A 12624-nucleotide genomic window follows, 5' to 3' on the forward strand; every position below is an offset into this window, starting at 1 on the left:
GAGTTGTTAATTTAGTCGACACAATATATGCATGGATTGTCCTTCTTGACGAAGAAAAACAAATATTGATTTTTTAAGTCTTACAATCCCATGATACAAAAGTCAACAATCACGAATGAAATCTCTTGTCAAACCATGTGTTATAATAACTAGTGGTCAACACATTGTTGGTCCATTTTCAAGCTTATATCTTCCCCCTCCTAATTAAAGAATTATATATTTCTTCCGTCTCTTAATACTTACATCAACTTTCTTTTCGGGACGTGTCTTAATACTTGCACCACTTCTATAAATAATATTTTTTACCAATATCATATTATTTATCACACTTACTTATTAACCCACATACATCCCTACTCCCTACAAAAAAATCATTTAAAAATTCACACCTTCCACTCTCCACCCCATACACATTTCCCACTAACTATATTAAAAAAAAATACTCCATTACGAACTAACACCTATTAAATTAATAAGTCAATTCAAGTATCTTAAACTCCGCACCGGTCAAACCGATGCGAATATTAAGGGACGGAGGGAGTACTTATGTACTAAAAAAGACTGCACTAAAAGAAGTAATCAATTAGAAGAATCTTCTACCAAAACCATAATTTTTTTCCTATGTACTCCCTCCGTCCCGGAATACTCGACCCGGTTTGACCGGCACAGAGTTTAAGGAATTTGAATTGACTTATTTAATTTAATAGGTAATAGTTGATAGTGGGGTATTATTTTAATGTAGTTAGTGGGAGGTGGGTTAAGAGGTGGGGTTGGGGGAGAGTAGGGGTTGAATTTTTAATTATTTTTTGTATGGAGTAGGGGGTAGGTGGGTTAATAAGGGTGGAGTGAAAAATAATATAATATTGTTAGAATATTTCCATTTTTAAAAACAGGTCAAGTATTAAGGGACGACCCGATAAGGAAAACAGGTCAAGTATTCCGGGACGGAGGGAGTATATTTAAGTCATACAATCCCATGATAAAAAAAAAAAGTCAACAATCACGAATGAAATATGTTGTAAAAAAAACACACATTTTTAAGTCATACAATCCCATGATAAAAAAAAAAAAAAAAAAAAAAAAAAAATACAATCACATGATATAAAAAAAACACACATTTTTAAGTCATACAATCACATGATATAAAAAAAAAAAGAAAAAAAAAGGTCAACAATCACGAATGAAATCTCTTGTCAAACCATGTGCTATATTGTTGGTCCATTTTCAAGCTTATAGCTTCCCCTCCTAATAAAAGAATCATATACTTGCGTACTAAAAAAGACTACACTAAAAGAAGTAATCAATTAGAAGAATCTCCTACCAAATCCATCATAATGTTTTTTCTATGTATATTTGATATTTATATTTGAAGTTTCTCATGCATGCATATGTATACAACAAAAAAGAAAGTAATTTAATCAATCAATTAAGTAAAATATTACATACTTAACCACTAATGCTAAATTAACTAACCTAACCCCACTAATTAAAACCTCCTTCGAGATAATAATTGTAAACTATCGATCATCTTTACTTGGCTTAAAAACTTTCTTTCTCTTTCTCAATTTGTGCTCCATAACAATCAACTAATTAAACTAATTAATTAACTTTGATCAAATTAATACTAATTAAGAAGACTCGAGGATGAGGGTGGAGGCTTCGACGACGGAGAGGGAATGGTTGTGCTCCCCTTCGTAGGTGACCACCAGCATATTTGGATCATCTAAAGCCCTCTCTACATGTTTCCTTGCCGGGCACCCTCTCACTGTACTACACTTGTAGTATCCTCTGTTTTTCACAATTCGAGTATCATTAATTAGCAATAACATAAATAATAATAAGTCACGTTTTTTTTATGAACGTGAATATACGTAGTATAAAATAATTAATTAACAAATCAGAGTTAACCCGTAGTTATTATATAGGAATAAAAACTAATTGTCTGTTGGTTTAGTGGTGATTGGGGCTAAACTTGGTAGGGATAATCCGTGTTCGATCCCCAACAATAACAATTGGGAGAGGACTAGAACCTATCCACCCAGAACTTGCCCCGGATCCGAATTAGCCCTAAGGGTGAACCGAGTACTAACACCAAAAAATAAATTATATAGGACTAAAATATATGACTTTCAGTGTGAAACATGGTACTCTTAACTAGGAAGAATTGGATTATTGCAATTAATCAAACTTATTATAATTAGTTGTCGCATAATCCTAAAACTCCATGCATACCGTCCCTCAACTCACAATTGAACCTAGGACGTAGTTTTGTAAAAGGAAGATTTTGCAATAGATACAATAAAATGGTAGCCACCATAATAAAATGAATCTCAACCTTTTATTTTTGTTGACTCCTTAGAACCGTTGATTGTGCTGACATTTTATTTTTTATTTTTTAATTAAAATTAGTTTTTCAATAAAAATAAAAGTATTAAAAATACCCCACTTTCATACTCCAATTATCCACGTTCCGGAGAAACAGTTTCTCTCTATGACAAAAAAAATGAATTTTTTTTCTAAAACTTCAATTCAAATTGATGTTCTTGTTAATATTCATAATCGGGGGGTTTGTAAAATTTCTAAAACTTTAATTCAATCTATCTCTAAGTAGTAACGGTTTAGTTAAGAAACTCAATTAATTCCATCATTTCCTTTCTTATTAACAATGAACGTGGGTGTGATTTTTATTGCTTTTTGTACAGTACTCCGTATCATTTTTATTAACAAGGAAGAACTTACATATTGAAATTGAACGTTTAGGGGGCAAAAAAAAAACGGTTATCAATTGGGTACCTGATTAATCGATCAAAAATAATACGAAGTACTTCGTATACATCTTTTATAAAGATTCTGAAATCCAAGAGAAGAAAGATATGTGAAGGATGAGCAGAGAAAGTAGGCGATTATCAAGAAGGATTTTATCCAGGAATAAGAAAATACAGAAAATTAAAATAAGAACGTGTTAAGATAATGGGGGGAGGAATCCTACTTTTTTGTTTTAAAAAATATTTATTTATTAATAAAAATTCAATAAAATCAACGGTTATGAAAAGTCAACAAAGATGAAAGGCTGAGATTCATTTTATTATGGTGGCTACTATTTTATAAAAGGGCAATCATACTTTTAAAAGGAAAAATTAACATGAACGGATAAAAATAAGGATGGCAGGATTGCAGGATAAAAATAAGGATGGCAGGGTTCAAAAAATCCAATTATAAAAGGGCAATCATACTTTTAAAAGGAAAAATTAACGTTAATAGATTTTATGAGCAGTGTGCTTTTAAAGATATCATCTCAAAACAATCCTCACCCATAGCTAAGTTGATCTATCGGAGAATATAGCTACGTGAAAGTAAGCAAGAACATGAACGGATAAAAATAAGGATGGCAGGATTGCAAGGGTAGGTTTGGTGGTTAAAGTTTAGATCTTTTAAAATAGATAACTATATAACAGCCCAGCTTTGCAGGTCATCACTTGAGTCACTCCCAAACATTTCGCAGATGGTGGAGCTCGAACTTGTGACCTCCAAGTCACAAGATGAGTACCCCACCAACTTATGTTAGTTTGTGGTTAATCTTATTAGTAATACTACTTCACTGTGCCTTTATTTTCTTTTTTCTATTTTTTTCCGATTCCCAACATAAAATAAAATTTCTGACTCCGCAATGGAATATGAAAGCAACTAAAATACGAGGATTAATTTAGGATGAAAGGAGCATAGTGATAAGTCATGACATGTCATACACGCAAGGTGGGGCTTAAGGCCATCAAAGTTGACAAAACGTCTAGAATTGATGGAATGCCCAAGTACAGTTACGTTATTACGTATGCATTTGCATGAGTGATTGGATTAACAAGTCAAAACAGGCAAGTTAAAGGTTCAATGATGCGTTTGCGTCAAAATAAGGGTCACACAAATTCTTATTTACAATGGTTGTACAATAAATATTGTACACCGGAGTAAAAGTTGACTCAAAATGCTTAAAAGTTACATTTATATATGTAAAAGTTATCTATTTTCTAATGATAAATTTTTTCATTTGAATCAAAATTATTTCTTCAAAATCACTAATAATGTATAAATTAATCATTTAACCCTTTAAAATGTTTATCTATCAACTTTTTATTTTTATAATATAAAAGTTACAGAAAAATAGGTTAAAGTTACAAAAAACTGTATAAAAGTTATCTTGGTGTACAATAAATTTATTGTACACCTTGTGCGCGCAAGATCTTTTGTAAGGGTCAAACCCGTCATTTTTCAGATGAGAAAGTATGCGTGGTTGGTCAGACTTTAGTGTGTACTCCAACGTCTCCAAGTCATTACGTTTGCAGCCAATTTGGACTTCTATCATAAAGAAAAAACGGCATCCCATTGGATTGTCTATCACTTCTTCGTTCTAAAAAAAAATTGCCTATTTTGAGTTAAAATTTAAAAACTTTGACCGTGAATTATCATTAGTCTATAAAAAAATAATAAAGAGATGTGGAATTTTATTAAGAAAAAGGTATCCCATTGGATTGTCTATCCCGTTTTTAAAAGATTGTCCATCGTATTATTTTAAGTCAAAATTTAAAAACTTTGACCGTGAGTTTACTATTAGACTTATAAGAAATAATATACTCATTTGGACTTGTGGAGTTTTTAAATTTGTTTCAATGATATATTTTTAGAATATAATATTCTATTATTTTTAATGTGTAGAATTAAAGATATTTATGTTTTAAGTCGTGTATTAGAGACTGTAAATGTCGAATGGGATAATTTTTTTGGGACTGAGGGAGTAGACCATAAGAGTTGATTGAAAGGTGATTTTGGCACATTATTTTGTTGATTTTAGCAAACTTTTATATAAGTAAGACTCAGTTTTGTACTCTCACACCGAATGTGCCAAAATTACTCAGGTGTCCAAATCACTTCCTATGTTTATCAATATCCTTCTTTTTATGTTTTTTGTTTGCAGTAATGCACTACTCCTTAACAATGTGTTTTGAATTGATATAGAACAAAGTAATTATTTAGTCGTATATTTAAAGTCCAAACTCGAATTTTAGAAAAGGCCCAATAAATAATTGGTAGGAAAATGATTATAGTAATATAGTGTAAGAAAGACAACTTTTTAGGAAAAGTTACATAGGATACTAATCCATCACTATTCACTTGGCATTACTAGGAGTAAAATTTTGTAGCTATTCTACCCATTTCTTCCTCTATTTTTGTCAAAATTGAGCTTTGACTATTGTTTTTGTTAGGTTAGCGTTGGATATAACTTCCATGATATAAATAACAATCAAATTTTGACCTCAAAAATTAAGAACTATTGTCCCTAAAAAAGAAATTATTGGATTATAAAAAATAAAAAATATAGTCTAACGATTATGGATTACGTAGTTATTCAAGATGATAATATCCTATGAGATAAAGTTATGTTATATGATATGAGATAGAAATCTATAGAATTTAAAAATCCTACGAAATATAAGACATCTAGACACTAACCTTGGATGTGGAGAACCCTTGATTGGCTTTTGACCGTACTTTCTCCATGAGTAATCATCGGGTGGTATGTCGGCCATCTTCGCGCTTATAGCCGGCACTCTCACTATCCTCTTTAGCCTTGTTTTCCTATTTTCACATATCCAACATTAATTAGTTGACGTCAACTGAGTAGTTATAATTAAAGTGTTTGTGATAATATTTCAAACATTAACGGATTCTATTTACTCCGTATATTATTATACTTCCTCCGTTCCACAATAGATACATCATTTCTCATTTGCGCACTATTCATTAGTCAACTTTTACGACCTTTCTTTCACTGCTGTGTAAGAAAAAATTTAGTCAAGTGAGATCTTGTTAAATTCGTATTAATGCAAAGACTCCAAATATCAACTTTTTGTAACTTTTACTCATACGCATTTAGAGATATTAATGTTCAAATAAGCGCGTTGGTATACGTGCAATGAGAAATGATGCATCTATTGTGAAACGGAGGAAGTATGACTTCCAACTTTGATTTTTGACATTATCACAAATTTTAATTTGCCTATCACTAGTGTTTAAGGTTTTTTAAATTATAGTACTCTCTTTTGTTTATCAATATTTATAACAGTTTGACGGACATACTTGGCAATGCAATAGTTTTGGCCGTAGTTACATACGGAGTATATTTATATATTACTCCCTCCGAATCTATATGTTTTTCTCATTTAGAATTTTGATATTGTTCATAATGAAATAGAATTTTGACATAAGAAAAAACATACTAGTTATCTGGGTCTTTGTTTGATTTGTCTCACTAAATACTTTGACAATATGAAAATTTTATAATTATTAATAACAAGTAACTAAAGATATTAACGATGTAAATGTGCATTGACATATTTGCCAAAAGAAAATGGAAAAAATATTTAGATTAGGAGAAATTAGTAAAAAAAATTAAAAATATATATATTTGAAAAATACACATTAATACTAATTCATCAATTACAAATATTAGTAAATTTATGAATTAGTAAGAAAATTTGATCAAAATTAATGTAATAAATAGTGTAAAAATAAATTATTGCACATATATAAGAAGAGCATTAACAAAATTCAAACATCACATTTTTGGGAATTGATTTTCGTGAAAGAGTGAAATTCTTCTTTAAGATAATCATTTGTCGAAAATCACTTGAAAGTTAAAACGGGAAGGAATAGTCCGTAATATAAATGAATACCTCTTCTTAGAACAGTGACAACGACCAGAGGGCCCACCACACTTGCCATTTGCGGAATAACACTTCCTAATTTTAAACGACGACGTATGAGAGAGGGGCGGTCTTCCCACCGACGAAGCCATCCCGGAGTAATTCGTCATCTGAAACGACGTCGTTGTGCTGGTAGTAGTATTAATAGCACCACTAGGAGTCCCTGCACGACTCATCGAAATATCATGCTTGTTAGAAATAGAATCCATGTCACCGGTCAACGTTGACTTAACGGAGTTACCCACGGAGATAACGGGAGACGAGTACGAATAATTAATCTTAGCCGTCGGCGTTCCCGTAGCGTAATCAAACCCGTTCAACTTCATCATCGGCGGCGGCACTTGCTGAAGTGGCTTAGGGCATAAAACGACACCGTTCTGGTGCGGCTTCTGATCAACGACTATGGGACCCCGACGGAACCTAGCATGACCCGTCCTGGCCCGACCCAAGAGCGAAATAACCTTCTTAAACCTCAAAACGGCGTCGTCCGCCACCGCTTGGCAGTTCAAATCAATCTCCGTGTTCGGCGCAGGAGGGAATTGGGGTTGTTTTTGAAGAGAGAGAAGTTGGAGGAAATTATGAACACTTTGAAGGCCAGCAGCAGTTTCATTTGCTATGGCTTCCTCCATTCGATAAGAAGAGGAAGAGAGAGAAAGAGAGAAGTTGGAGGGAGAAGAAGTGGTGGTGGTGGTTCTGGTGGAGGAGGAGCTGAGCATGAGATCTACTCCTGCCATGGTTGTTCAGGGGACCATTAAAACACATACACAGAAAAAGAAGAAATGAGTAACGTTTCTTTTGTTAACGATAAAAAAGAAGAGGAGAGAGTGTTTTGTTATGCTGGACTTTTTTTCTCTTTTTTCATTTTTGATTTTGATTTTGATTTTGATATGGGGTTGTCCTACGTTTTGGTCAAAATTAGATGCCACCGGCTATGTTTAAAAGAAGGGTTAAAGGAGAAAGGAGAGAAAGAATTGCGGGGTCTAGTGTTGGATGACTAACCTTATACTTTAAGACCAAATTTTGATTTGGTTTTTGTCAAACTTAGGTACGAATTTATCACTATGGCTCATGTCCCTATGTTTAGGTCTTTATGACACTAAATATGTACGGACTACTCTGTATTATTCAGTCCGTCCCTAAAATATTGCTCGATATAACAAACTTCGCTAATACAGTAGAACTGTTTAGAGCATATCCAATGGTTATAGCTAGGGACTAGCTTGAAATTTATAAAAGTTTCAAGCTAATAGCTAGACCATTGGAGTGAAACTAATAAATTAACTTGACCAAGCAAATTAGCTTAAACAAGCTAATTTGCTTGACAACTAGCTCCCAAAATTGTCAAATAATTAATTGACAAGTGGACAAGTGGGACAAATTTAAATAACAAGCTAGTTGCTAGCCATTGGAGCACAAATTAGCTAAACAATAAAATAGCTTGAAATCTTATGTGGCATAACAAGCTAATTATCAAATTAGCTTACCATTGTAGATGCTCTTATAATCGGATACTTTGTTTGTTAGTTACTCAAAGAAGTGGTACCCATATTCGCGCATTTTTAAAAGGTGATATGAAGTTATATTATGATTTCAAAATCGGCTTACGGTCTTTATTATTGAAATGATTACATGAGTGATTTTCTTTTATGGTGAAGAAAACGTCACTACATATCTAGAGTTTTTTTGTTTTTTTTTTTGTGTGTACCACTTGGTTCGCCCTTAGAGTTAATCCGGATTCGGGGCGAGTTTTGGGTGAATAGGTTTCAATCCCTCCTAATTAGACCTGTCAAACGGGTCGGTCGGGTCGGGTTGTAAAAATTTACTTTCGGGTTCGGGTTGAATCGGGTCGGTCACTTTCGGGTTCGGGTTTACAAATGCTTGTTCAAGACCCAGAACTTTCGGGTTCGGGTCGACCCAACGGGTTGAGAGATTTTAAAACGCGCATTATATTTTCATTAATTTAGGTGAAAAATATACAAAATATTGGCACAAGTTAACAAATTTTCCTACGAAAGTTTATATTTTGTCAAATTCAATCATAAAATGGCGTATAATTCAAATTAAAATCATATTACACAGAACAATAGTAAAAACAACGTGTCTTTTATGCTTAAATTTTCTCATAATCTCATTTATTACTATAAATACAATGATTTTCAATCGGTCGGGTCTAAAACGGGTTCGGTCGGGTTTTGACCCATTCCTTTTCGGGTTGTTCGGGTTCGGATAAAATCGGGTTACGGGTCACAAAATCTTGTTCAGGACCCAGTATTTTCGGGTCGGGTTCGGGTCGGTTTTCGGGTCGGGTCGATTTTTGACAGCTCTACTCCTAATTGTTGTTGCGGGGGATCGAACACAGTGTACTTTCTACCAAGTCCAACTTCAATCACCACTAAACCAATAGACAATTGGTATATCTAGTGTTTAATGATTTGTATCAAATTTGTGTGTAAAATTTGAGTGTGATGACTAGATAATCAAGTACTTTTACGGAATACGGAATATAGTAATGTTACCTTGCTATATCACCTGCAATACAAATGAAGTACTCTCTCCGTCTCTTTTTGTTTTTTAAGTTTTCCTTTTTGGGTATTTCAAAATGTTCTTTACATTTCCTTTTATATTATCACATAAATAACTTAGTATTCTATCAAAATTTGTGTCCAATTATTATTTTAACCAATCAAATTCATTGAGTCATTTAATCTCTCACACTTTTCCATTGGGACATTAATTTTTTTCTCATTTCCCAATATCAGAATTTTGATAAAAGTGAAAACATTATAAATAAACGTAATTTATCTCGTTTAAATAAAAAAAATTGAGGGATTTCAATGCAAATTAATTATTCTTAAAAACGCGTGAAAAATACAAAACGTAAAAAACAAAAAGAGACGGAGAGAGTATCAAACAAAACCTTAATTCACTTGGTAAAAGTCTTACCTTAAATCTTAAAAGTTTGAAATTCAAGTTCTTCCAAGTGAGTTTCTTAGGGGTATGGGTCCACCTACCTCCCCTACTCCCCGGTAAATTTATCAAAAGTTAAAAGTTAAGAGCATCAATTATAGATAGCTCTTAGCCCCTCTTAAGAAGAGAGAAGATATAAGAGATAGCTCTTAATAAATAAGAGCTAACTCTTAGCTTCCTTTTATTTAGAGGTTGATTTAGACATCCTCTAAATAAGAGGTAGCTCTTAGAAATAAGAGGGGAGGTGATGTGGAGGATTAATGGGTGGTTGTTCTAGCTTTTTGACATTTTTGTTTTTTTTTTTTAAAAAAAACATCTAAAAGATACGTAGTATTTAAGAGGGAGTAAATAAGAGATAGTGTATTTCTTGAGTTTTTTGATAGGTAACTCTTATTAAGAGATGGTGATGAGGTGTATGAAGAGAGAGATTAAGAGTGGGGAAGTAAGAGCTAGCTCTAAAATTGATGCTCTAAATAATAATTATATATATAATAAATTTATTTACCTTCTTTTTACACTTCTCTAGTTTCTTAATACTCGCTCCATTTTTATCGGCACAAAATTTTAAGCAATTTATTGACTTATTAATTTATTAGGTGGTAGTTGAAAGTAAGGTCTTTTTTTATAATATTGTTAATGGAAAAAGCGTCAAATAAAAGAGTGGGTTGAATTTTTTAATATTTTTTAAGAAAATAGGAATACATGTGGTCCATGTTTAAGAGAGAGAAATTATATAATATTAGTAAAAGTATGTCATCTATAGAAACGATTCGAATATTAAGAGACGACTTTATAAAAAAAAATCGGAGAGAGTATTAAAGGACGGGATAATTCGTGCTAACACCGTTTGTTGAAGTAATTCGTTTTCGTTTTGTAGTTAACCTGATTGCTGAGTATGCTGACAAGATTTGTCATCTATTTGACTAGTATTTTCAGTGGCTCGACCCACTAAAGTTGAAATATTTTAAAATCAGATGTATAACGACGGAAGTAGCGGCAAACGACAAAGCATTATGGCGTGGTGGGAGACTTCACGTTTACTAAAATTAGTCATTCCAAATTAACCTAAATAGAAAACTGTACATTTCCCATGTACGGTAAATTGGTTATCCTTTGGTTTCATAATTTCGTGGAATACTAATGGTTTTGGATCGGATTTGGATCGGACTTTTCAAATACAAAAAAATTGGACAAGATTGGATTCGAAATGCGAAATTGAACACCCCTACTACACAATCAACAACTATTAAATATATTTACTCGATTACTTACCGATAAACAATATTGTGTTTTAATAATTCACTAACAGAATCCCGACAAAATCAGAAACTTGGTAGCACAAGGTTTGGGAACTTCGACACCTCCAAGAATAAGTTATAGGTAGATTTGGAATCTCGACATTCTTCTAAAAAAATATAAAAAATAAATTGAAAAACTTAAAAAGAACGTTTGTAGAAGCCGTATTTTTGCCCCGCTTGAATGCCCCCTTTGTAACCATCTTCGAGAAGATACTTTACATTTATTGTTCTCTCGCCCTTTCAATTTGAACCTCGTGCGCTCGTTGATATTTGAAGGAAGAAACAAAATGGCCAAAGCCATTACCTGCTGTACTTTCCTTAAACTTGGTTGCTAACCTATACCATTGAAAAGACACGTTAGGGTTAAAATCCTTACAAAAATAGTATTGTATGGTGGATCGCATGGTTCGTCCGTAATAGTATTAATTTTAAAAATGAAAGTTTCACTCTTAGTGGGGGGGGGGGGGGGGGGTGGGGTTAAGAAACTACAAACATTGGGCATTCACAAACTTCGTGGCTATAAATAATTATGGGCCAACTATCTCTCCTCCGATGTCTAACTTAAAAGAAAATAGTGACTTGAATAAAAAAAAAAAACTCATTTGGCAAGCCTCTTCATCTTCTAGTCACTTCAAATTAAACTTTGATGTAATCCCTTCACAAATGAGAAATCGGCTTTGGATTTGGTTATTAGAAATCATCTTGGCATCCTTAATATAGCGGGTGTCGAATTCATCAGTTTCAAGTCGAGAATTATATTAGCGGAAAATTTGGCTCTTCGAGAAGGCATCAAAGGAGCGCTCTTTCTCATAATCAAACACCTTGTAGTTAAAGGCGTCAATTTTTGTTCATCAACACTATTAAGCGACAATAGAAGTTTCCTTAGGCGATCTACATACAACATCATTGTCGATGTGGAGATGGAAGGTTCAAGTCGATATCTTTTCACCATTGTTTTTGGGAGACAAATTAGGCGACAAATTCTATGGCTAATCAAGACCGTAATTACCCTTCCATGCTTTATTGGTTTAACTCTTGTAATGATTTACTCTCTTCTATCATCCGAAAGAATGAGTTATGTTGGTCCTATCTTAGGCGTTAATCTAGTTTTTATTTCTTATAAAAAATATATATAAAAAAATACATCAACATACATAGAGTATAATGTCAACAACAATTATATATTATACTGTTAACACCTACGTACAACTATAAAGAAAATAACTACGTAACGAATAAGATTATACCATCTATGATTTCCCAGCAAAATATCATGTCATTTGATGGGAAAATTTTCTCAATTAATGAGATTAACTCGGAATTTCTCATATGATGGTGTTGAGAATTTTAGTGAGAGATTGACGTTGATCCAGAAGAACCAATGGAAGGAGCTAAGGAAAGGAAAAAAAAACCATAAGTAAGGACGTAAAAGAACAAATTATATATAACGAATGGTTCCATGACGCACTTATATTGGGTGCATTAAAAGTTAATGGGGTAAAAGGATTGGAGTATAAAATAGTAATCCGAATGTTGGATTATCAATGGGAAACCATCGAAATAATCCAATTTTAAAAAGAATGTTTACATTAACTTATTAAATC

The 12624-nt window shown here is 32.8% G+C and overlaps 1 protein-coding gene across 1 annotated transcript; it reads right to left on the minus strand.

Moving 5' to 3' along the window:
• Positions 1-1325: 1325 nt before the first annotated feature.
• On the minus strand, positions 1326-7732 carry LOC110779009 (probable WRKY transcription factor 15). The gene is made up of 3 exons (XM_021983540.2): positions 6726-7732; positions 5503-5628; positions 1326-1788 (listed from the first exon to the last, which is right to left on the minus strand). The coding sequence occupies exons 1-3, from the start codon at positions 7487-7489 to the stop codon at positions 1629-1631; spliced, it is 1050 nt and encodes a 349-aa protein (XP_021839232.1). The 5' UTR covers positions 7490-7732; the 3' UTR covers positions 1326-1628.
• Between the last annotated feature and the right edge of the window lie 4892 nt (positions 7733-12624).

This window comes from Spinacia oleracea, chromosome 3 (assembly GCF_020520425.1).
Source record: "Spinacia oleracea cultivar Varoflay chromosome 3, BTI_SOV_V1, whole genome shotgun sequence".
Lineage (NCBI taxonomy): Eukaryota > Viridiplantae > Streptophyta > Magnoliopsida > Caryophyllales > Amaranthaceae > Spinacia > Spinacia oleracea.

Bases quoted from the DNA above. Each gene is read 5' to 3' on its own strand.
- LOC110779009 (XM_021983540.2), bottom strand. From the start codon at position 7,489: ATGGCAGGAGTAGATCTCATGCTCAGCTCCTCCTCCACCAGAACCACC. The intron at 5,629-6,725 runs GTATTCATTTAT...ATGTGAAAATAG, and splicing joins TGTCACTGTTCTAAGAAGAG to GAAAACAAGGCTAAAGAGGA. The intron at 1,789-5,502 runs GTTAGTGTCTAG...TGTGAAAAACAG, and splicing joins AAGGGTTCTCCACATCCAAG to AGGATACTACAAGTGTAGTA.